The 26,736-nt window shown below is 44.0% G+C and overlaps 1 protein-coding gene across 5 annotated transcripts in view; it reads right to left on the bottom strand.

The window, feature by feature from the left end:
- Positions 1 to 1,765: 1,765 nt before the first annotated feature.
- The window catches only part of LOC118302359 (protein diaphanous homolog 3), a 151,025-nt gene continuing 126,054 nt past the window's right edge, over positions 1,766 to 26,736 (bottom strand). For all 5 annotated transcript variants that reach the window (XM_035628426.2, XM_035628424.2, XM_035628422.2 and 2 more), the window contains one exon: positions 1,766 to 3,325. In XM_035628426.2, coding sequence (XP_035484319.2) covers positions 2,967 to 3,325 — 359 coding nt within the window. In that variant the 3' untranslated portion in view covers positions 1,766 to 2,966. The remainder of the gene's footprint in view (positions 3,326 to 26,736) is intronic.

Raw genomic sequence — 26,736 nt, forward strand, 5'->3', positions numbered from 1 at the left:
GACCAATCACAATTCTTCAGCACTGCAGCCCCGCCCCCCTCAGTACCACGTCCCAAGCAGGGTCTTTTTCGAGGTTAAATAAATTACTCAGGAACAAAATGTAGACCCTAGCTGCTGGGTGTAGTTCCTGCGGCAGAAACGCGGCTATAGAGACCAAACCAATCACATGACTTCCCTGGCAGAGGTATTGCGAGGGGTCATATACCTGAAACACAAAATCGTGTGCAAATGAGAGAATATCATATTGATTTACATTGCTTTTTTCTGGAGACTAACACGAAGGCATTGTCTTAACGCTAGATGAGGTGCGTGGCTGAAACATGATGCATTTGAGTGCTCAGTTTTGTAATTGTTTTTTGTCCCCATAAGGAAGAAACGTCCCCATAATGTGAGTATATGAACAGATTCAGGTCCCCACAACAGGGTGATACCTGGAACACACACATACAATACCGCTTATGTTACATTATTATTAACTTTTTTAATTTCAAACACACAATGTACGTTCCTGCAGACGTGCAAGAGACTAAAGGCAGAATTCATAGAGCATGCAGTGATGTTTTCGGTGTATTGTGAAGCAGCTGCGCGTTTACAGCACATTCACTGTCTTGCATTAACATCATCCTATGAAAGTCATAGACCCCTGAAATAAAAGTTTTAAGGAAACCAAAAAAAAAAAAAAGAGAGCGAGAGAGACAAACAAACAAACTAGAAGATGATTTATAAAAAGCTGACGTGCTGGATAAAAAAGGTTGCTGCCCTCGCACCCTTGCCTGCAAACTATGAAAAAAGCTCGTGAAAGATTTTTGAAAGATGATTTCACACTGCTCGACAAAAGGCAGCGAACAGCTGAAGTCTCAGCGAGGCCAGCGGAGGAGCAGGGCACTGAACGCATCAGCGGGGAGTTGTCCGTCTCCTCCAGACGACCTTTTTTCGGGCGGAGGGTTAACTGGTGGGCAGATGACTCTTTTCCTGAACTTCTCAATTTCGTCCACATTATGGCTGACTTTTTAAAACCATCTACTGTAACTGTATGCACAACAAATGTATCCTTCGAGGGACGTATCTGCTTAGCACGGTGACACTTAATGTTAAAAGTTCACACAGGCTCTTCAGTGGCTCGGCCAGGTGTGACTTCTACTTAGTAAATGCAACAATCCAAATTCACTGTAACGTGGATTTTGATTGCGTGTACACACTACGTGCAGTTTTATGAGCTAGTCCATTCATAAATCACCAGAAAATTGAGCTCGCCATGAAGCACTTTATGTACTGTAACAACAACAGAAACGTCCAAGGACACGGCAGCCTCTTTACACCGTCGTGTAAACAAGGCAGAACAATTTGGAGGAGCCCATTATCTCATTTAGAAATGAAAAGCAGAGCAGAAAAGTTCTTTCACAGGAAGCTAATTATTATTAATAATAATAATAATAATAAAAAAATCAGTTCCAGCAAGTTGACGATAGAGACCACTAATGTGACCCTCAGCAGTCATTATCGGCCCAGTAAAACTAAAGGTGTGAATACAGTCTCCCAACTGCGACCCACAAAGGAAAAGTTGTAAAAATAATGGTATGGATTATTATAGGATAGCCGTGGCAATGATGCGATCTGTTCCGCTTACTACATTGGTAAATGTTGAAGTATGACTACAAGCAACACGAGAAGAAGAACAACAACAACAACAAAAAAAACAATAAAAAAATAACAGTCGCACCAACACGTTTATTTTATTCATTAAAGAAAAAAGACAACAAAAACCTTGTATTGCATTTATTTTATTGTAAATAAGTTTCTAAAAGTGAGTGAAGATACAAATAAATATACTTTATGTAAGAGTCATTTCAACAGGAATGTGTGGAGAAGAAAAATAAGACTGTCATTTGTGGTTCACCTGTTTCAGGATGAACTAGTTTTTTCTTCGTGCCACATTTTGGACGATTAAGACTCTTTCAGCTTCTAGTTCTCACGATGACAAAACAGTCGAGCACAACCAAAATCAACTCGTCAAATGACATCTTATTACTGCGGTACCATGGGACTCAGATGTATATTTTTGTATATATATATATAGTATAATAGATTACAGATCACATCTTTTAATAGAAAAAACAAACAAAAAATTAAATAGATAATTTGAATATAAAAGACGCCACAACTCCCCTCGCAAGAAATGAAAAAGACTCAGAGGAGAGAAAAGAAAAAAAATGTAGAAAATAATTCAATAGCAAAAGTAATAAATGCAGATATAAGTTTAAATCCTTTTTAATTGACTTAATGACTAATACCACGCAGGTGGAAATAACTACAAACTAAAAGGTAAACTAAAGGGTAAAAGTTTAAAATAAAAGCTAGAAGCAACTACAAGAAATGCCAATTTGAACGAAAACGTGATATACATTTTTTTATTAAATATTGTTTAATGCTTGGATTACAAAGAAAGTTCTAAGCAACGTAGCATCTTTCCCTTACAGGGAAAAGTTATTCCCGTAGTCAAGAATATATATTTATATAATGATAGCCAGACATTTTTGGCAGTGCACCTCGCAGGAGTAGCTAGAGTCTATGGAATCTCTGCCTGTGTATTTAGTTTTATTTTCGAGCATTTAGTATTTCCATCAGATCAGAACTTTTGAAAATCAGAGAATATTCAGTGAGCAGCTTTCTGTGCTCTATTTGTTAAAACATGGTCTTCAAATGCATGTGTAGGTTCATACAAATCTAATTTATTAAGCATAAAAAAGAAAGAAAAGTCCTTGTTTCCCTTGTTCATGTTGATTAATTGTGCAGGTATTCATGCGTGATGAATCGCTGAACAACTTTCTCTTTTACATTACATTTTTGTGCGCACAATTCCTGAAATTATTTTGGTGGCATTCAAAGCACGTTTAGCCTGTGTGTGAGTGTGTGTGTGTGTGAGTGTGTATAGAGATATGTGTTGTTTCAGAGATAAGACGAGAACCTCACAAGGCCCTGAGTTTGGCCAGAAGAGCCTCTACATCCGTCTCCCCGTTGGCGCTGCAGCTAATGACCGGAGCACCAGCGGAGGACGGCTGGAAGGCCGCAGGCTCGGCCTCCACGACCGTCTCTCTCTGAGTCACTTTGACCGCCTCCCTCTCCACCACCCTCTCTCTGTCCAGCCCGTAGCCGTGACCCGGAGTGTTTCTGTACCTGCGGCCCGACTCCGCGCACGCCGCGGCCTTCGCCCTGGCTGACGCGGGATGGCCCTGAGAAGCGGCGTGCGCCTCCTTGGCAGGCGGAGGTTCCAACGCCGCCGCATTCATATTCTGCCGACACCTTTGTAAAGGCGCCTTGTTGTTTTCTGTAAAAAAAAAAACCAACAACAAGGAAGTGAGCACAACTGTAGAAATGAGAGAGAAGAGCGAGAAGTTCAGGGAATTCCTGACTCGTTAAATAAATGGAGGAGTTAATCAGATTACAGATTAAATTACACGCACGACAGAGAGTGGGTGGGGGGGGGGCAAAGAAAAAAAGAAAAAAGCAAGTGAATGAATAGAAAATGTAGCTTCAATCATACTGCAGCAAATATTATATAATGGGATATCAGAAATCAGTTAGTGTGTACACACACTGATGAGGACACATTCTCTGCAGCTGAATGTGGCGTGCGGCCAGCGCGATATGATGAAATGGATATGGCTGATCAAATATGTCGGCCTTTTCTCCAATCTCCCAGTCCCTTCTTCCCCCTTTCTCCAACATGTCACCCTCCCACCCAGCTCCCCCGCCCCCGATTCCGCCACCATCATCATCCATTCTCCTTCCTCTGCTTTTCATCTCAGCTCTGTGCTCGTACAGAAGTCCTCTTCATCTTTCTTATTTCTCTTAACCGCAACCGCCCCCCCCGTCCCTCCCTCACACACACGCCCGCCCGCTCGCCGCTCTCCCCTCTCCCCAGCCTCCGGCCCACCCCTCTGGCTCCCCGACTTAAAACACACACACACCCAGGCCGACAGTGGAACAGAGCGACGGCCCGGATCAGACCTGCGCTCTGAATTATAATCCCTCTGAGTAGATCTTAGACTTCATCATCAGTATGTGCGCGCTGGAAGGAGAGGGTAAATCCATATTCATGTGACCTTGAGCGCGAGCGCGAGCGAGGAGTGGCACGGGGGAAAGACACCGCCGCATTTAAAGTTTCCTGAGCCTGAAATGTCTGGCAAACAGGAGTCAAACACAGCGGAGCAGAACAGAGCGACCCGCTCTGTCAGCCAATCGGTAATGAGTTTGGAGCGTGGCCAGTCAGTCATGACAGTGTGTTTTATGGGCCGCGCTGACAAATGACAAGGAATGTCCCTGAACACAACCTCTGACAAATAAATAAGGATAAAGGAGGGGAAAGAGAGCAGACGAGGAAGGAGAGAAGAAATTAAGCAAAGAAACCCAACGGTCCACGTACGAACACCCACACACGCACTAATATTAGATAGGCAAATAAGGCAGTGGGAATTTTCAAAGGGCGAAATGAGTAGTGCGTTCACTTGCCGCTGTGACTGAACAGTCACCACAGCTGAAAATCAAAGTCTCCTCTAATTATCTCAGCTCCCTCTCTTCCTGTTGTCGCCGTCTCAATTGTAAGAGACGACAATTATTTCCCACCGCCGATTCCTCTTCCCTCATCGTGTCCTGTTCCCGCTCTCCGCCCCTTTAAAGACCTGTCATCTCACCCCCACCGCGCTCCACCGGGGCGACGCTGCGCAAACACACCCACAGGTCCAGAGCTGATGCTTTTTTTCGGGGGCGGGGGGGGGGGGGGGGGGGGGGGGGAGATTATCAATTGCGGTATCAGCAATTTGCATTTTAATACCTTGTTTACACTTCTGGTGTGAAGCTGTGAACCGCTGCCATTTCTGTCATTGCGGAGGGAAAAAAAAAAGATGGAACACGCGATCAAGCGGGAAACTATCTGATGTCAGTTTTGACAAAACTCTTAAAAATTGTGACTGTTTGAATTGATTGTTTTAATGTGTACTGGCATGGATTATCTTTCTGCTGTGCATGAGCCATGAATGACTTTGTATGTGAAACACATAGTGGAGTGAAATACACTGTGTTTTTATCAATACACACATTTACACTTCAAAAAGAGATTAAAAAACCCCACACTTCAATAAGACCTCTTATCCCCCCAAAAAAAAGAAAAAAAAAGAAGGAGCATTTCTTTTCTCCCTAACGGGGCTCTGCCCTTTAGTGGTGCACATGATCAAAGTGTTGGCAGGTCGACTCTCTCTTCCCTCTGCCCGCCTGTGACACCTCGCTGCCCCTTCCTTTGAAACCTCGCTCGCTTCTCAACGCGCGCCTTCATCTGGGTTGTAAAACATGTCTGGAAGATGTAAAACACGTCTCATCTCGAGTGTCGCTCCTTTAACCAACAACCGACGCAGGTCTTTCACACGGGGGAAGGAGTCAAGTGGAATTTCAATCGACAAATAGCTGCTCCGGATCTTGATCGGGAAAAATTGAAGAGGGCGCGGGCCTCGGCTGAACAAAAGCACGGCTGTGCCTTTCATCCCCCCTCGGGCGATTCGATACAGATCCACGCATGCAACGCGAAATCTGATACAAAGACCATAGGTGCGCCGAGAACAAGTGCGTTGCAATTCAACTTCCTCACCATCAGGGTGAAGAGGGCCTCCGTCTATTGAGCATCGCACTTTGGGCTGCAACCAACAATCATATTCACAATTGATCAATCTGGCGATTATTTCTTCGATTAACCGATTAATTGTTTGGTCCAAAAATGACAAAAAAAAAATGTGTTGATTGTGTTTCCCAAACTCCAAGATGATGTTTTGTTTGGTCCACACACCAACCATATTCAGTTGACTGTCACAGAGGAGCAAAGAAACCAGAAAATATTCATATTTAAGATGCTGAGATTAGAGAATTTGGAACACTTGAATCGATTAATTGATTAACTGTTGCAGCTCCTATAAACTATAACTCACAATGGAGAATTGACCTGTGAACAGACGCCCCCCCCCCCCCAAAACTGAAGAGATTACCGTTTGTTCTGCTCTTTTGATTCACGCCTTTGGTCTCCTTTGAGAGGCAACTTAACATTTTACAACAACAGCAAAAAAGCATGTACAGAACCTAAATTACAAACGCTCACAGAGTAGAAACTTTTCAAATGTTGGATAAAAGGCTTGTGGAAACACTTTGGAGCCACGGCAACAGGACTGGGCCGATTCAAAAAAAGTGCTTAGCGCAGATGAAACCCGGCAGAGGGGACGAGCATCCACAAAGGCCAAAGTGTCTGTGAGTGGGACGCTCAATTTAAAAACAAAGTTAACAATCTAAATTGATGCAGCAGAACCAGAGACCACACTCTCTTTTCATTCTACATGTTGCTACAGAGGTCCACTTGCAGTCCTTCAGCCACTGCCAACTCTGACTCGACGGCAATTTATCATATTCATTCATCATCTTTCCCTTCTGGTAATAAAAAATGACAAACGGGACAAGGAGAAAAAAAACGTGGACAGTTCACCGCGGAGGACGCAGCGTTCACTTTTGGCAACTGGGTGGTGTTTACCTTTATGTCATGGTCATCGTCATCCATCTAAATCCGGCTCGACTCTGAATGGGTGCATGTCCTTGAGAGGAAAACAGCTTATTGCTTCAGTTATTGCCTTTGACCAAACAGAGGTTGGGGAGGAGTAGCGGAAAGTTGCCATTACTAGTTTTGCTGTAAGCGTGCCTCAGGTGGAGGGGCTGCCTGCAGGCAGCGACTCTGTCAGCACTTCTTTGTTCCTGCAGCTCGCCCGGTTCTAAAGAAACGGCTGTTAAAGGTCCTGGAAGGTAGAGTTGCATGTTCTGCATGATGTATTTTCTGCCACCACCTTATTTTGACATTTAATTTGCCCAACCACCGATGCAACAGGCTTAAGCTTTTGTAGGGTTGCAACTAACAAGTATTTTCATAAGCTATTAATCAGTCGATTATTTTCTCGATTAATCGATTGGTTGTTTGGTCCAAAGAAATGGTGAAAGATGACGACCGTGTTTCCCCAAACCCCAAGACGACGTTTGTTTCGTCCACACGGCAAAGATATTTAGTTTACTGTCATAGAAGAGCAAAGAAACCAGAAAATATACAATAAGATATCTATTTCAGAAGCCAAAATCATAGAATTTTGACTTTTTTCTTTCATGAAAAACACTTAAACCGAACATCAAAACAGTTGGCAATTACTAATCGATTAACTGCTCTAAACTTTTGACAAACAGCTGTACAGAATTTGGAAGACATATGGACAGATAGTTATGAAGTGTGACCTTCACAACTTAACGTGATTGCTGCCCCTGTCCAACACGAGAGAGGTGTTTCTCTGTTCCACTTTCAAAAAGTGGATTTTTTTCATTTTGATTTGCTCCGTTTATATTTGCTGCTGCGACTGATTGCAGCTGAGCTTTCACCCACTTCGCTCTTGAAGTGTGGCGACGTTAGTCGGCAGGCAGGCTGAGGCAGGGAGCCTCCGAGGAGACGCAGAGAGTGAAGTCTAGACTGCAGCAGCGCTCGCATGTCTTTTTCTTTCCCTGGCTGTTACGGATACACCGCCTGCTGCCATTGAGGCGACAATGAACTCATCTACGTGAAGGGCTGTTAAGAGATCGGAAGGCAAAGCAGTCAGCGCGTGGGAAAAGCCCGGAGACTGGTGTTTTTCCAGCGTCGGAAAAAAACGGGAACACAATGCGATTTCGCTGAACCACCAGTCGATCACAGTCCTCAGTCTGCCGCTGTCCTTTACTCGGCTAGGAGGCGGAATGGAGAAGGAGAAAAAGAAGAAAAAAAACAACAATGGTGAAAGAGCTGGCACACTGAGCTTGTTGCGTCTCTTCTGGCTCTCAGCGCTTCAAGGTGCGAGTCTCACAGCCCCAGCAGCCACTGACACTTGTTCTTTTGCAGCATTAACACGAGTAAAACCTCAAACAAAAGAGACTGATCACTCCTCTGGATGGTTTGAGAGTCAGGAATTTCGAGATGGAGCCATGTCAGTTTAATGAACGTCTGATTGGATGGCAATTTTTCTGCCAGGGACCGTAAAAGGCCCCGTCCAAAAGAGAAAACAGAACCTTTTCTTCTTCCTTTCCCCGCGAATAGCTGCAGAGAGGAAATTCACATTTTCCTCTCGTCAGATCATTTGGCACAGTTCCATTTGCCACTTCAAATACAAGATGCAGATGAGCCTCTCCTCTCATCGCCCACTCCCCCTCTCCTCTCCACTCTTATGAAGTTTGCTGTATTTGATCACTTTGAGGAAAGAGTCGCCCGTGCAGACTCACAAAAACACCAGCCAGTGAAGGGACATAAGTCTCTCTGCAGAGTGACTGACACAACAGTTGAAGTTGACAAGATCAAAAAAAGCAATCAATCACAACGCAGGGAGGCTGGGTTGGCAGTTTGCTGCATCTTTAGGCTAACGGTGACCTATTTGCCCTGTTTTTTGCATCTACAAACGGAAGATCATAATTAATACACAAGGATCAAGATGTGTATACAGAGCCGTAAAATACAATTTCACGAACAATGCTTAAATTAAAAAAAAGAAGCTATGTTTTGAACTAGTTATATGATTGATTTGACTTTCAATTATCCTTTATTAGGGCTGCAACTAAGGATTATTTACATAATGGATTAATCTGTTGCTTATTTCGTCAATTAATCGATTAGTTGTTTGGTCCATAAAATGTCATAAAATTGTGAAAAATGTCGATCGTGTTTCCCAAATCCCAAGATGATGTTTGTTTTGTGCCCACAACAAATATATTTAGCTTACTGTCACAGAGGAGCAAAGAAATCAGAAAATATTGACATTCTGGGAGCAGAAATCAGAGTATTTGGACTTTTGCCCCATAAAAACTACTAGAACCGATTAATCGATTATTAAAATAGCTGGCGATTAATTTAGTAATCGATTAACTGTTGCAGCTCTATCCTTTTTGATAAAGGTTTTACTCTACGATAACAGAACATGTCACAAAATGCGAGGCACTTTTGAGCCAAAGATATTGACCTGAATGTTTGGATGTTTCTAATTGGACTGACTAGTTATTTTCTTGAAGTACACAACAAAATACCCATTAAAACATCCCAGAAGCCCAGCTGGCATCTTTTGTATCTTCAACATCATGTTTTATCCAACCGACAGTCACAAACACTCCAAAATAATCAGTTTACCGTCATATCAGATGGAGAAATGCAGCAAATGTCCAGAAAAAACACACTGAGCTGTGTGTGTGTGTGTGTGTGTGTGTGTGTTGGGGGAGGGGGGGGACCTTCACCACTCCCCCCCCTCTAATGGACAGATGTAAAATGCCACAGAGGTCCGACTCCATATGCAAAACAGCCTCATCGTTGTGTTTTACGTGAGCATGAGGCTGTGAGGACCCTGCTGTGGAAGAACGACCGTTCAATGTGTTTGTGCGGAGACGGGCGGAGAAAAGCTCCATAAGAGGCGAACGCGTATGGTGTCATAAACGGTGCGTGAGGGGCCAATGTCCTCAAGTGAGTCTTTTAAAAAGGTAAAAGGCAGCAATCTGCTTGTTAGTTTGCCCGTGTGCATTAGGGTGGCTGTAATTAAACATCATTACCTGGCAACACACCAGCCATTGATGGTTTGTCCCCTGCTTGCGCATCATAGTGTGTGTGTGTGTGTGTGTGTGTGTGTAGAGCAGTGTGTCTGATTTCTCTGTCGCACAGAAAAAAAGCAGAGATGATTAAAAACGAGGAGAGGCGGCAATCAGTGAAAAGAGAGTTGAAGAGAGGACACCAGTGGAAGTAATGGGACGACGAGGAAGGAGGCGACGAGAGGGGTGGCGTAAACGGGTTCAACACCGCGGTGTTGTTCGGAGGCGTGTGCATTTTTGCAGCAAATCGTTTCTGCCACTGCGACATTGCGGAGTTTCGGTTACACAACTCTGCGGAGGACTTTGAATTTGAAAATCGCCGATGGAGGAAGCTGAGTCGCGTGGCGACACTCCGGGCAAGGCAAGGGGGTGAGAGAGAGGAGGAGGAGCGAAAGGTAGATTTAACTAGCTCAAGTTAAGTAAGATAGGTTTATTTTAAAACCCACTGATATCGACCGCGGCCGCCCTCGTTCCTGTTTGTGGAGACGTGGGGACACATTGTTAAAAGAGCACCAAACAATCCCTGTGGGCAAAGTCTGCAAACAAACACTGTTGTCGGTAACTAAAGGCCGACCTGCTTCTTTTGAGGAGCTGCAATGTCACTTTCTCCCCTTTTGTCCCTCCCACACTGAACAACGCCCCCCAGATATCCTTTATCACAAAACAAATGACACAGTGTCATGTGTGACTCATGCCAGGGTTCGGATGTTTTAGTTGCCCTCTACTGTACGTTGCCTTGCGCAAAATCCTCTGGCAGTTGTTTCTTTACCTTTAGCTCATAAGCCAACAGCTGGTAGTGGGGGGCAAACAGTGGCGACGCATTTCATTGAATCAAAAACAATAAATCGATATTCCAAAAAGAAGTAGCAACTTACCCTTCAACTCACTGATCAAACAAAAACATTCTCTTTTCCATCTTTTTTTCCCCCTTTTTTTTTTGTTGAAGATTTTCCATAATGAAATTTGATATCTTTTGGTTTGGGACTGAAAAAAAAGGCGACTTCTGGGAAGTTGTGATGGGATTTTTTCACTATTGTCTGATATTATTACACTACGACTTGTTTGTTTAAATTTGTTGACAGTGGTGAGCAGTGTTGGCCACTCTCAATCAATTATCTAACTATATATATTCAAAGGCCCAAAGTCATTTGAATAGAGCTCACAAAAATGGAGAGACTATGATAGGTTTTATAATGTTTGGGACATAAGGGCAGCCTGTTATTTCAAGTGAGTAAGTTGGTAAAAAAAAAAAAATGGTGATGAAGATCCTTGTAGGGAATCTACAGCAACGGTAAGTGAGCCTGGATAATGACCAGAGTATTTCAAAAGAAGAAAAAATGGGAGCATCTGAAAACTGTTTTCAGACAAGATCTCCAGAAAATGGGCGGAGTCAGACGCATTCACACGAGCAGGAAAGTTTCCACAACATTCTGTGTAATCTGGGTAAAGCAGCAGAAGGCAGGCAGGACGATAATTCTGTTGCCGAATTCAGCGTTTTTGTTTACAGTTCATCAACTCGCCCACTTGCTCGCTGTGATTTTTTCTGGAATATTTTCCCTCATTTATATGCTCACAGGGCTGCACGGTGGCGTAATGGTTAGCACTTTCGCCTAACAGCAAGAACGTTCTTGGTTCGAATCCCGGTTCAAACCAACCATGGACTTTGCATGTTCTCCCCGTGTATGCGTGTGTTCTCTCCGGGTTCTCCGGCTTCCTGTTTGTCTCTGTATGTGGCCCTGCGATAGGCTGGCGACCTGTCCAGGGTGAACCCCGCCTCTCGCCCAATGTTAGCTGGGATTGGCTCCAGCCCCCCCGAGACCCTTAAATGGATAAAGCTGTAAGATGTATTCTCACATTTGACAAAGGGGGCTGGCAGGACAAGTTCTGGGCAGTTGCGGACATTGGTGTTCTCACATACTCTGTAAATGAAATCGAAAACATCCCTGGGAATAGCTGTACATGTCAGTGGTCCCCGTTATAAAGACACTTCAACACATTTCACCTAGATTCAAAAGCAGACGTGATTCACTGGTTCGCTGCTTAAAAACCCAAAAAAGGGCGACACACGGAGAGATGAGCTGGACGTCCCTCAAGTCTCCTGCCCCTCAGTGTGAACCCCAGCCACAGTGAGCCGCAGCCAAGCGTGACATTGCGTTAGCACGCCTTGGTGAGTCGAACAATGCCTCAAAAGTGAGCCCGACTCCCTGCCACAAGAACTGCTACCCTGCCCAGTGCACACACCACCGGCTCCCGCTGCACCAGGGCGCGCTACTGAGAATACAATTAAAACAAACAACGCTTAGAAACAGAGGGAAAACATTTTTTTAAGAATCACAAGACCCACCGCTCCATTGTGGCATGCAACCGATATGACATTTTTCCAAAAATATCACACCTCAACAACATTGTTATTGTGACAAAAAGTGACAGACAGCCGGCAAAACTGTGCACGATTGTAGCTTTGGCTGTTGCTGGAGGAGCAAACACAGACACACGTGACGACACACGTGACGACACACACGGTGTGTAGCCAATTATATGTATCATCTTAGCGTTAAGCTCGCCAGATTTACAATTGATTAAAACTAACGTACGCCTAGAATATTCGAATGCATAAAAAGATTAACTTCAAATAAAGAGAAGAGAAGCTTTGTCGCAAATTTAGCCACAATCTAATTTCCATGTGTGTTCCTTGGGCAGGTGAACGGAATAAAAAGAGCAAAGACATTCAATGTGTCTGTGTGCAATAAGGACACTAAAGAATTAATGAATGTGTGACTCACTATTGGCCCCAATAGTCAACTAATGGTTGGACCATACTTTGTATAATTTAGATAAACCAGATATAATCACATGACTGGACTGTGCTTTCAAGGGAAAAACATATACAAGTTAAATACATGTTTGTTTACAGCCTAGAAATAGCATGTTCCAGGACTAATGATTTTCCAACTTCACTGCCACATGATGAAGTAACTCTGGAGAAACCCCCAAAAAAACCAAATGTTAAAAGTTTAGTGTTTTAAATAACTCATCTCAGGCTTTTCAGTTCTTTACATCTCTGCACGCTGTTAAAAATCTGTCATAGACTTGAACGACCACGGTCGGCGATTACGCAAGTATGCAATATGCAGCAACCAGGGGGTAAAGCATGCAAAAATATGATGCATTAGAAATACAAACAAATCTGTCCGCCTGTACAACAAAAGAGGAAATACACCTGGCAGATGGTTGTTGCAACCCGGGCTCTTACTCCTGCTTTACTCTCATTATGGCTACACGCAGGGTAATGGACTGAGAATGTTCCCTCATATGGGGACAGCATCACTTCCTGGGGTCGCGGTCTCTCTTTGTCTTTCACAAACACACGCACGCACACGCACGCACACGCACGCACACACACACACACACACACACACACACACATGAAAGCAGACATCAGACACAAACACGAGGAGACAACCTGACAGACACACATCACTGCGTAGAAGCAAACATAAACACACAGACACACAGATACATACACACAGTCTTCTTTTAATAAGCACCAGCTATTTCACTGATACAGGTGCACAGCCAGTAGACTCCGCTGCCGCTGGCATGAATTAAACATGTCTTGGTTTTAGGCTCTAGTACCTGTTGTTTTTTTCCGTGCTTACTTCTGGTAAATATGCCCAGCAGTCTCAGTCTAATGCATATGTATTTCCCCTCAGCGGCTTCACACTAACTAAGGGTTTCTATCACCTGTGTACACCTGTCACACCGGGAGGGGGGGGAAATATTGATCCTTCGCACGCCTCCAGACACGAAGCTGAAACAGACTCGCAGATGTGCTCGCAGAGAGACGGACGGACAAAGAGCACTTCTTTTATCTTCTTTGCTGTTAGCTTCACATGAGTCAGTCATATGGATTCTTGACTAAAGAGAAGTTGATATGACAAAACAGGAGCAGAGGCCACTCGTCTATGCTGCGCATACACCGACTCCGGTAGATTGTAGAAAACAAAACACAGCTGACAACCTGCGTGATCCATCTGTGCAAGAAATTTTCAATTCCTCGTATTTCTGATGAATTCTTTTGCAATTCAAAATTGATGGTGCTTGACTGAAAAAGAAAAAAAAAACAAAATTGGTCGGTGGGGCAGAGTCAAACATATATTAATAAGAATATAAACATAAACATAATTCACATTGCTCGCGTGTTTTATCGCTTGGATTGGCCGACGTTCAACGATGCCATCCTCCATCGCCGATGGCTGACAGAGCCCAGCATCGTGACCCCCACCCCCACATCCAGGTACACACTACCACACCCACCCAAATCCTGCAACAAAACTTTTTTTCTAATAAATATACTGTAGTAGATTTATTCTTTTGGGTTGGGACTGAAAATAATGAACAATGTTATATCTGGCTCTGAGAAGTTGACACTAATTTGTCACTAATTTCTTAGATGAATGATTATTACACCAATAATTAAGTATTACATTAGTAAATATTTATAACAATCATTATTTTCTATCATATACGTATTTTACTGTATCCGACACTGACATCATACAGACTAGTTAATCTCACACACCTTTTTCCTACGAGCGTCTTGTTCGAGATGCTGAAGGACACGGATCCCTAAATATAAATTCCGGAAGCTCAATTTGGGGATATCATATGGATGAAAGTTAATTTTGGAGAACGCCAATCCCCCCCTGACAGTGACACGACGCGAAACACCAAACTGTCTGCAGGATTAGCTGGAACCCGCAGGATCGCTCAGCGCACCCGTGGCTGTGCAGCGGCTCTCTTCTCTTACAAACTATCTCTGACAGGTACTGACGCTGGGTGTGCGTTGGGAACACAAAGTGACGACGGACGAGTTCAATTTAAGCCCGTCGTCGAGTTAATCAGCTACAGATGAAACGACCAATCCCCCGGCACGTTTGTTATTTTAACCGGTGACGCTGACGCTCAGCAGCACCGGGTTGAAAAGGAGAAGCTGCAGCTGAATGTCGTATTAGCGTAGCTTCGCTAATGCTAATGACTTATTGCTGACTTATTGTCAGCTGAGGAGTTTAGTCAATCTCCCCCCTCGCCAAACCCAAGATGCCATCGTCCTGCACAATGTTTTACTGTACACATCGTCATATGACGACATGGACAAAACAGACTTATTCTTGTGGTTTTAGGGAAACACGATCAACATTTTTCACCATTTTTATGACATTTTATGGACCAAACAACTAATTGAGAAAATAATCGACAGATTAACGGATTATGAAAAAAAATCGTTAGTTGCTGCCCTACTTTAGGCAACAATAACAAAACAAACATTTCTTTCATTTAATGAAAAATCAAACAACACACCATCAAGTATTAAAAAACCAATACCCCTAGAAAAACTCAGGTATTGTATCAAAATATAAAATACAGTATACCTGAACTATTCAGATATACAGTAGATCAGGAACATTTCCATCTATACCCACCACAATTTACAATTGTTCAGTTACAGCAACACCACTCGACTTTCATTAACACCCGTAAATGCAACACGAGACAGAATCAGCCTCCCTCAGTATCAACGGAATATTTCTGCCTCCAACAGAAGACGAATACTCTTCCGCCCCTGTGGTCCCTCCGAGGTGTTTCTTTTTTCCTGCCATTGTTGCCACCGTCGGCGGAGGGCTTGTGTTTAACACTCAGGCCGACTCTGACAGCTCTCAATATGCAGGGCCACTCCTGCCAAACAGACTTATGAATTCCAAACAGCCCGGAGTCATGCTCCATATTTCATTGAAGTTGAATATTTAAAAAGATCAACCCACTCAAAACCCTATAAAACCTATCGTTCTGGGGCCTTGTGTCCTAAAAATAAAATCGCATCTGCCATATTGCATTACAGACAGCCACATCAGCCTCCATCTCTTAACCATTTCCCCCCCTCTCTGTCCCCCCTACTCTCTCTGACAAAACCCATCTGGTAACCAGCCTGTCTCCATCAACACAAGTTTTTTTCCCCCCTCTCCTCTCCCTCTCTTTCAAACAACTGCACACTTCTTGCTGCCGCTTTATCTTGTTCCCTTCCCTTCTCGTCACTGTAAGAGTTTTCCTTCTTCACGCAAACTGGAACTGTACTTCTTACTTGCAAAAAGTGAGCGATGAAAAAAGACTTGAAGATGAGATTTGACAAAATGCAGCAAAATTAGAGTAGATAGACTGCAATGCAGCCTGCTTCTGACAGCGCAGTCTCCGTTAGATCAAAGTGATCCAGCCTCTAATTTATAAAAAATAAAAAAAGTCAGCACAGACAAGTGTGAGGAACGGACAGCATAGAGAGAGCGCGCGTGTGTGTGTGTGTGTGTGTGAGAGAGTTTTGCCCTCACAATGCCTTTAGCAGCCTCGGAGGCTTTGCCTGGCTGTAAAATAACAGTACCATAATTAAGCGTTGGGCATTCATTTATCTAGATATTTATTAATTTCATCAGCAGAACTTGAGCATATCCATAGCAACCCTTCGCCTCGGAGTGCACTTAGTGAAGCAAACATCACAGGGTGTTTAGATCAGAGTGCTGCACATAACATAGCGTACAAGTCACCAGTGACTGATTCAATTTAAACTAGAAGAGCTTCATATCAATAATAAGTGTCATGAGGAAACTTGCCTAGATCATGACTATTGAAAGAAAAGAGGTTCAAGTTAAAAGGAAAAATCCTCTGAAAGTTGACACAACAGGAGCGGCAGCAATTATTTGATTAGTAATTGACTAATAAATTAATTGGATTAATCAATTAATTGGTCAATATAGTAGTTCTTTGCTCCTCTATGACAGGAAACTGAATATCTTTGCTTCGTTGACAAAACAAAAAAACATCTTGGGCTTTGGGAAACACGATCGACACGTTTCACCATTTTATCACTGTTTTATGGACCTAATAACGATCAGTTAATCGATAATGAAAATAATCGTTAGTTGCAGCCCTGGACACAACACCTCTTAACAACAATGTATCTATCTAATTAGAAAATTAGATGAACAGCTTTTGACAACATTCATAAGGACTCTATCCACGAAAGGCCTTTGAATTCAATAACAGAGTATCCACTGAAATTTACAATATGCAAATGTGATCATTCCACTTGATTGCAGATATTATCTTTGATGAATAAACTTGACATACAAGCATGTACAAGAACCAGTGGGCAGGAGCATCTGCAGGCGCCCACCAGTTGGCAGGAAAAAAGAAATTAGATCAAATCAACCCATGCTAGAATTACAACTAGCAGAAGTCGGACTGATGGTGACATTAAAAATAAATAAATATCATTAACATAAAATTGCCTGGTGTTGAATGTCAGCGGTGAGAGGCTGTTTGAAACTACTTTACAACTTAAAACGAATGTGCGGCGCATCTTCCCCCCCTCCAACAGTCTCTGTCAAATTAAAGACGAATAATAAGATACACCTAATGTAGGAGAAAAACAAACAAATGAAATCGTGTGGCATGTTTTTAAAACTGCTTATTCAAACTTCACACTCACTTCCTGCTGCTGCCTCAAAGTAAAAACACAGTGAAACACGCATGAAATAGTTAAGTGGAGACAAATTTGAAATTTTCCTCGCTCTGCTAATTGGAAAAGACGGGAGCGAGCGGCGGTGAGTCCAAATCTAGACTTAAAAAACAAGCCATTAGTAAATTATCGGTCATGTCACAGGCGCCACATGCTTTTCCGCAGTCCATCGGCTGAGGGGCTCCGAGGGCTTATTGTGCCCCCCACACACACACACACAAATAAGGTACTACTCAACTGTCATGTTACCCCAGAGAAAATCCTGAATTGGCAAAATATTTGGTCTGTCTATTTGGTCTGAGCAGCCCGACGCTGTGACTCATCAGTGAGAGAAGAGAGGGGGAAACTTCACATGGCACCACCACGGGGCTTTGGGGTAATATATCGCTATGCGCTCTCCTGCAACCGCTGGAGCTCGCTGACACATCAATGCAATTACAATCGTGGCCGTGTCCCAGTGAAGGTCAGCTGGCAACCACTCAGACCAGCGCAGAGAGAAACAAAGAGACAGTAAGAGAGTAGAAGAGCAAAGGGAGGCGGTCGGAGAGGAAACAAATTAAGTGACAGGGCGGCGTGGCCGAGTGTGCAGCTCAGCCCCTGTCCAGGGGCTCGGCAATTAAAAATACATGCATCAGTGGTCTACGCAACTCTCTGAAGAACGCATCATAATGCATTTACACAAGCAACACGCGTGTGTGAAAACGGACGCGACTATTCGGACACTGTGGGCGGCCGAGTGGGCGTGCCCATTTCATATTTCTCATGCTCTTAGAGCGGACGTCTGGCACAGCCTTGGTCGGCTCAACGAACCTCTAATCGATGCGGCGGACAAATGATGTGGCAAAAACGGAGGTTACACACATCGCGGCTCAGGGGACCACATTAACCCAGTCACCTCGAGAGGTATGGATCTGCCCAAGGGAAGGCCGTAGCTCATCGCGTACGCACCGACTCCTCCGCGAGGCAGACACGAGTGGGCCAAGGACAGCGGTGTTGACGAGATTGGACTCTATTGATTCTAATCGATAAGGGGCTGAACAGGAGAGCGTACCCTCTCCAGATGAGGGAGCACATTTAAATTTACGAAGATCCGCTCTGCAGCCGGTAGCAGTCGGTGAGCGCCGAGGGGATAACTTTCAGGCCGACTGGGACCTGGAACAGTGACCCCGGTGCGTGTGTGTGTGTGTGTGTGTGTGTGTGTGTGTAGGTGAAGGCAATAAATGATTATTTGAGTCTACGTACAAGTGTGCACAATTACCCAGCCGCTGGTACAGCACACGTGCGCGATACCTGTGCATGTATCGATGGTTTAGCACAAAAGCACCTTTAACAGATCCGGCCTGAGGGAGAGAGAGAGCAGCGCTTTACTGTAAGTGTGTCCTCCATCTCATTCCTTCTGAGGGCTCCCAGGTGGCCCATAGCAATCCATACTCCCCCCCAACATGCTCTACTGTACTGTGCGTCTCGACGGCCCATGGAGTCAGCAGCAGAGTGGACAATGGAAGAGGTTAATATTGTAAATGGCCAGCAGAGCAACGCTGCCAAATGGGTCTCAACGCGGTTAAAGCTTTGACTGTGACAAAGAGCGGCTTGAAGAAAAAAATTGATGAGCACAGTATTGCCTTACACATGTTACTGGTTTTGCTCGTAGTGCTCGTGTTTGCCTTGACCTACAGACACGAGGTGCTTGCTGTGTGGGTTCATTTGAACATGGCCGTGCTCAAAATCAACATTTACTGCCCCTTTCGTAGTTAAAAACCTTGCACAAGACAACAACAACAAACAAAAGTCGAAACGCACACAAAGACACACGGGGTGTCACGAATCACCAACTGGGATCAATGTGCCGGGCTTAATGTCTAAGATACAGCCGCATCGATTCGAACCGCTTGAAACCAAACAAAGCTGAATCGATGAAGGCATTTCTGTATCAGAAGAGGTCAATATGACAGGCGTTTCTTTAAAAAAAAAAAAAGCAGCTAATAATGTCTTTTAGTCCGAGTGGTTCTCCGCCCGTCGTATCGGCTCAGTGGTCATGTGTTGCCCACCCGTCGCTCATAAGAAGAAAGGAAAAAGAAATATTCTGTCTCCAGAATCCCAAGTCAAACAAACTCTTAATATTCATTCACTTCCATTCCATCATCCGTATCGCTCATCCTTTGAGGGTTGCGGACAGATCGCCAGGCCGTGGCAGGGCAGACATATAAAGACATCAACCACCCACACTCGTATTCAAATGTACAGGCAAAAAAAATTGAGTCACCAATTTTCCCTCTAGTTGCATGGTGAGGCCCCGGACGGACGGCAGATTCAAACCCAGAACCCCTATTGTTGTGAGGCACCACTGTGCCAATTGAATCCAAGGCAAATAGCTGTATGGGCCTGTGTGGCCCTCCCAATTCAATGGTAGGAGAAACACTGGTATTGTATCAAAATCGAATTGTGTTAAATGACTTCCTTGGAAAATATACTATGATCTCGATGTATATTAGATCGGTGTCAGAACGCAGTCGGATGTACAAAACAACATCTAGATGTATGGTTATTTTCCTTAATCAGCCAATGGAAGGAACAATGGCTCAGTTTGAGACATCAGAGCATACAGGAGCGCCCGCGGCACAATCCTACGTGCAATTATCACACCGCCAATCAGCGCACGCACACAAACACACACACACACACACGCACACACACGCACACACACGCACACACACACAGGAACAAAGAAGACATCGAGGTGGGGACACAAACAAGTGAATAACTTCAGAGAAGAATAAAGAAAACAAAGCACCGTGCCAGCATGTGACATCCTCTTTCTGGGAAACAATCAGGTTTCGCTTTGGTGCCGTTGTCTGTCGGTAGCATTGATCAGGCAGGAGATAAGTAGAACAGGGGGCGAGAGCTTGGCGATGTGAGGCTCCGGCCCGACTTAAAGGACAGTGACTTTGAGCTAGAACGGCCCCTCATTAGGATTTAGCAGAGAGAAATCGTCTAACCAGGAAGGTCAATGAAATAATGACTCCCCCCCTCCCAAAAAAAACAAAACACATCATAACTTGACCACAAAAAACAACAGCAATAAAAAAAAAACATACACCCACGGAGAAAAAATGCAGGTCCGCTGGTGTGGTGAGAAAATGTCTTTTGCATAAGTTAAGTGGAATAATGTGAAGTAATGGCTAGTGCAACTGGTATCTGAGGACTGGGGCGCGAAAGCGAGGTATTTATGACGGGAGACGAGAGTTTTGCCTTGGCAAAAACAACAAGTCACATGAATAAATGTGAAAAAGAAAGAAGAAGAGAAAAAAAAGACCGACCCCGGCAGAGGCAATTATGCAAAACTGCAGAGGAATTGGTTTCTCTTCTGCTGCCACGTGGAGGGAGAGGCCAAGTATCCCGCAACACGCAACAGGTGCTCGGGGGGAGGAAGAGGTCTAATGGGAGCAACACGTAACGGATCCGAAAGGCTTTTAGAAAAAAAGAAATTTAATTAGACTGGGGTGTAATAAATACTCATTAGCACCCGAATGCAGCGTATCAAACGTGAAATTGAAATGCTTGTTTGTCAGGTTCGACCATAGGTTGTGCAGGTCCTCACCTTTGCGCTCATCGGCTCCTTCGATTGCGGTCGAGGTAACGCGTTCGCTCAGCTGAGATAATGACTTCATTAAGACTTCTGTCAATGTCCACCTCTCCCACTGGATCAGTCGGTGAAGCTACACAGTCAAACTGCAAACCCATGAATAAAGTCTTCCTTCTAAGGCGTTTTTTTCCCCCTGTTGTTTTGATACGGGTCTCCGACACTAGCAGACACCACTCAGTCAAGAAAATCATCTGGAGGCAAGATCCCTGCAATTAGCACCGCCGCCCACACACACACTGCAAATGCAGTGAACAGAATGTGCGCCGCGCAAGAGTGAATGTCATGAAAAGACAACATGTGTGGGAGAGAGAGAGAGAGAGAGAGTACACAAGAGTCATGTCAAAGTATAGTCAAAACTTAGCCTGAAAGCTGGCTCGTAAAAAATACCTACATTCGCGACGGCAATTACAGAAGCAGCTTCGGCAGTACGGGGCTGTGTTGCCCTGGCAATGCACAAATCAGATTTTTGTTTGCGCTGATTTCATATCTGCCAAACCACTTGGCGTTGGAATTGCTTGAGTCTGAACATAATCAGACATCTCTAAACCGAGAGGGACGACAACAGGAGGACAACCGGCTCACATATCCGGGAAGATCCGGCGGTATTATCCCGGTGTATGGCATGCACACATTTAGCACAAGTCTTATTTCGCTACAGCAAATGGATGATGATGAAAAAAAAACACTCACTTTCAAAATAAAATTATTGATGCCAATAATTATGCCCAGTTCTTCAGAATGGGATAATGGAGGGGGTGGGGGGGAGCGAAATTACTGGCTGTAGATCATGTTTTCTCAGGGACAAGTGAGAGGAAAGCGCAGCATTAATTCATGTTTTGATTAGGTTACTTGTGAATACAAAAAACACTTTGTGCACTGGGCTGCAGAAACGTTCAATTAAGGGAAACACAGTTTGTTTGGCAGGTATAGCTTATGATCTGAGGTAGTCTGGATTGCCAAAGAGCAAAAGTTAGTGCATGATCACGACAAATTCGCCCAGACAATTGTTTTTTACGTGCGTGCTGCAAGTTTGGTTACTTGAACAAGCCTTTGATGAGTAGATTAAATCCACCTGAATGGATGCTACAGTGAAACGAAAAAATTTGACCTTTTGGACAATGTTCCAAATTTGCTTGAATTTAATCTCTGGTCAAGAAATAGTGCAGAATATTAAACATTTCTTCTTCGTTTTAGGTGAGATTCTTTTTTTTTTTATTTCTCTAAAACCTGAAACCTTAAAGCGCTACTTTGGCCACAGGATTATTGATAATTTAAGACAATTATCCATCAGAGGTTAGTGATGTCGGGAGGATCTCGACTCCAATTGACTTTCCCTACGTTGTGTCAAATGAATATTTCGCTCGAGCTCAAATATTTCTACTCGATCAAGTGAACCGAATGACGCAAAATTCCCTGCTGTAGGCTTACTGTTAATTTCCAAGACGTCACTGTGTGCGAATGACTTGATCACAACAAAATGACGGGAGAAAATTATGAAATGATTTAAGCCCTGACACCGTTTTTTTTTAATACAGACCTCGCTCACTGTAATGTTTTCACCTATGAAAGGATCAGCTACCAATATCTATTTCTGAATGAAACTGGTAGTAATCACCAAGGTCTAATCTAACACTCAGCAGAGCTATTCAGACGTATTCGAGCACGCACAGCCTCGCAAACAGAAACGTCTTGGGCAGAACCAGGGCCATCGACGCAAAACACACCTCCAGCAACGGGCGGCTCTGTGGTGGTGCTGGACGGAGAGAGGGGATCTTCGTCGCGCTCATGTTTTCCACTCAGCATGTGCACGGTCACTGCCGTGAACGAACCACGGAGGACGCACAGAGGAAAACGCCACGCCAAAGAGAAAGAAAAAAAAAGAGAGGGAGCTATGGTCAAGGATTCTCTTTTTCTTCTTCTTCTTCTTCTTTCCATCGCCGTCACGATCTCCTGACATGTTGCAAGAGGGGTGTCAGCATGACTAATGCCAACTGATTGACACACTATATAAATCATTTTTTCCGACGACCACAGCAACAGGAACACAACACCTAGTGATCAGTACGGAGCTCTAGCTTACGAACCCGCTCAACTCGACGACATGGTTGTTATTGTAATTTGATTAGATCTAATGTTTGAAAATGGAACATTACACATGCAGCACGGGTGGAGAAAAAAAAGAAAAAGGGGCCCCAGGACACAGAGACTGGCACATACACGGACACACATCATGCTAATGTCTCGTCCTCTGTGGCTGCTGCTTTAAAATGCTGGTGGCATTTTATACAGGAGGACTGTGACGGATCCTGACAACATCTCCCTTGTTACTACCCCTCGTCCCTCCCTCCCTCCCTCATCCCCTCTCTGTCATGCAGACGGCGTTTCTGTGGCAAACGGACAAACCACCTCTGTGGCCGGGGCCTTGGCATTTGTGCAGAGTGGGACCGGGGAGCAGAGCATTAATTCCTCATCATCTGCCTTGTGGACGGCGGATAGGTACCGGGAGGAAAGGACTGGTCGGACAGCTGCTTTATATCAAAACTGTGATATATTGTCTTATTTTTTGGATCAGAGTGGCTGTGATTTTTTTTAACTATGGCCTCCAATTATGAACAGGGCTTTAAAGGGACAGGAAGCGTTTCTGGAGAAAGCTTGTCGTGGTTGTATTGCTCTGCCCGGGCGGCGAACCCGGGGCCCGGGTAGTGCGATGCACGAACCACTAGGCCACAACCGCGTTGCAGCACGTTTCTTAGGGTGCCATCGAGTGTTGTTTACGAACTGCACTCGCAGGGTTGTGTGGTGCGGTCCGGACCATTTTCTTGGTTTTCGATTTACGGAGCCTGGGCTGAGCCTGAAAACCCGGACTGTTTTCCGGAAGGGCACACAAAAGCGAGAGGAAAAATTGACTGATTTAATTTTTTTTTTTTTTTTTACAAAACTAGTTTTACTAATGAATCGCTTACTGCCCCTTTAAGAGGGAAATGTTTTGGCCAGCGACTGCAGATTTCTTGCAGATTTAATTTCATTTATCAGCCCGCTTTATACGCCGACAGTGCTGAGGGTATCGACGAGCAATGACGATATGCAGCGTATACAAAGGGAATACATGACATTGTACAAAAAGGAAAGATGGAGAGGGTTAACACAATCAAGATGCAATTCATTGTAAAGGCAATAAAGGGAAAAGTATGCTTTTATAAAGCGATGGGAACAGATGACCGGGAGAGGAAGGCAGAAGGAAAAAAGTAGAAAACCAGAGAAGGCACAGGGAAGGAGAGTGGGATTTATTTTCAGCTGTCAACGGCACTTAAGGCCATAAACACATACAAAGCTTCTGCCTTCGGGGCATTGGGACAATATTGGTCAGTGTGTGTTTTGTGTGTGATGGATGATCCTCCAGGTTTACGTCGTTTGTCATCAGGGTGTTGACATAACAAGACCCGGGCTGAATCTAATTCTCATTGGGAAATCACAAAGTTGTGGCAGCCATGTGCGCCGCTCGACACTGTGACCCTGGTGCAGGTGTAACGGGGGCTGGAAGGTTGCTCTTCTTCCTCCGACAACGGAAGACGGAGGAACAAGAAACAACAACAACAACAACAACAACAACAACAACAGGCACTACCCAACAATTTATAGCAGCACTAACTTGATGCATTGGTCCCTGATATCCACATGTTGACATCATGAGAACATTTCCCAAGAATAAACATATCTTATCATACTGTTGCAACATCTTGAGTGAGAGAATGAGCAAACCCAGTAGGACACTAATGATCAAATCTGAGTGAAGGGAGAAAAAAAACAAATCAACCCCTTTTCCAACTATGGATCAAAGGAAACAAAGAGAAATAGCGTTGCAAAATGACTTAATTCATCCCCTTTATGACAGCCTGTCCACGAGGGGCTTGGTGTACAAACTGGGCTGAGGATAATTAAATACCAGCAGGCAAAATACATCCTGAATAGTGTCTGTGTGGGCAGTGCACCAGACAGAAAAAAAAAAAGCAGGTGATGCCTTTTTCACGAGATGTCGGAGCGTTCTGGTTCTCACATTATTCCCTTGTACTTGCTTCTGCAATCGCCACAGAAATGGCCACTAACATTCGAAAAACTCCATTGTAACACAAGAGAGAGAGAGAGAGAGAGAGAGAGAGAGAATTTGTTGATTACAAACTGGACCTTGAGAAATGACACTGAAACGGCAGGCGTTTTAAATCATTTGTCATTACAGCTTCGAGTAGAACATGCATTTGCGCCGTGTTCTCTGCAATATGCAAATCCAGACCCAATTGGCGGTGACTCAATCTCTGACTGAAAATGAAAGCTGCTTTCAAGAAGTAATAAATTAAGACTCCGAATCTACTTCAGAAAAGAACTCCCCCCCCACACACGACTTCTTTAAAGGTACTAATGAGTGTCTACAGCGACCAAAGATTATTCTCATGATTATTTCATGTGTTACTTGACTGACTTGCCCATAAAAAAAAGCTTTGAAGAATGTCCATAGTTGCGTTCGTGAATTGCTTGCAACAAAACGCAAAGATATTTAACGCAGTAAATCCTCATATCTATGAAGCTGGAAACCAGGGGGAACTTGGCCTTTAACATTTAGCACTGCACTCCAATAATTTTCCCGTGTAATTTTTTTTTCACGCTGCTCACCCTGCTGAGGTAATGTGGGTTAAATAATGCAGCATATCTAATGTAATGTATGGTTCTGCACACCCATTGACAATTCCGCCAGTGAGCCTTGTGTGTGGGCAGATGCCTGTATGTCCGAATGATTAACTGAGTGACCGAAACAGAAAGAGAAAGATACTGCAAAAGGGAGAGGGGGGGGGGGGGGGGGGGGGGGGGGGAGGAGCAATGTCTCAGATGCATGCATATAGCCTGCCAGTTTGGCTCGGGCGGACAGTGACCTTGTTTGCATGATTAGTGGAACCACTGGGGCGTGATTGGCCCCGTTACATTATTTTCCCTGTCTCTCTCCTCTTCCTCCCTGTCATCTCTTATTTATCAGCCCAACTCTCCTTGAGTCCCCTCTTCCTCCTTTTATTAATTTTTTTTTTTTTTTACCTTTGTTTCCAACCTACAGTTCCATTTCTTTAGTGACACATAACAACAGGTGTCCACACCTCTCCAACTCTGTGAAATACATGCTCTCTAGGAGAGGTCTGGAGATGAAGAAAGACGATAACAATGCGATAGAAAAATGGTCTATGGGCAGAAAAGACAAAAAAAAAGAAGAAAAGGAATTTTCTTTAAAGCTGGGCAACTTTTGAGCATTTGTAGGGTGTACATAGGAGGCTGCACAAGGTAAACTCCTTTTGTTTTAACCAGAAAATGAAGAAAAAATAAAGGCATAGCTTTTGCAGGTCAGATTTAAAATGAAATAAAATGTTGTGGACACTATTTATCACCACTACGAGACCTGATTTAAAGGCAGAAGTGAAAATCATTCAAATATTCGAAGAAACAAGGAAGGTATTCAGGAAAGAGACATTATATTGGGAGACAACTGCGATAAAAAACATCATATAAGGAGACGATCTGCTGAAGTTTTATTTTAGAATAAGATTCACCAGTAAGTGAATACTTAAATGCTAAATGTACTTTTTTTTCATTTGCTCTAAAAATTGCTCCTCTAAATGACATCAAGTAATGCTGGTTATCTCGAAGTGGAAACACAACCAAGATGCCTGCATGGCATGACTTTGAGCTGTGGCTGGAGGCTGAGCTGTGCCAACAAGCGCAGAGCCGTAATAACACAAGTCAGTGGTGTCAGAGAAGAGTTAAGGCAAACTGCTCTGACGCACAGGAGAGGGAGGGAGGGAGGTGTGAACTTTCTCCTCCTCCTGCTCAATGC

This window comes from Scophthalmus maximus, chromosome 4, assembly GCF_022379125.1.
Source record: "Scophthalmus maximus strain ysfricsl-2021 chromosome 4, ASM2237912v1, whole genome shotgun sequence".
Taxonomy (NCBI): domain Eukaryota; kingdom Metazoa; phylum Chordata; class Actinopteri; order Pleuronectiformes; family Scophthalmidae; genus Scophthalmus; species Scophthalmus maximus.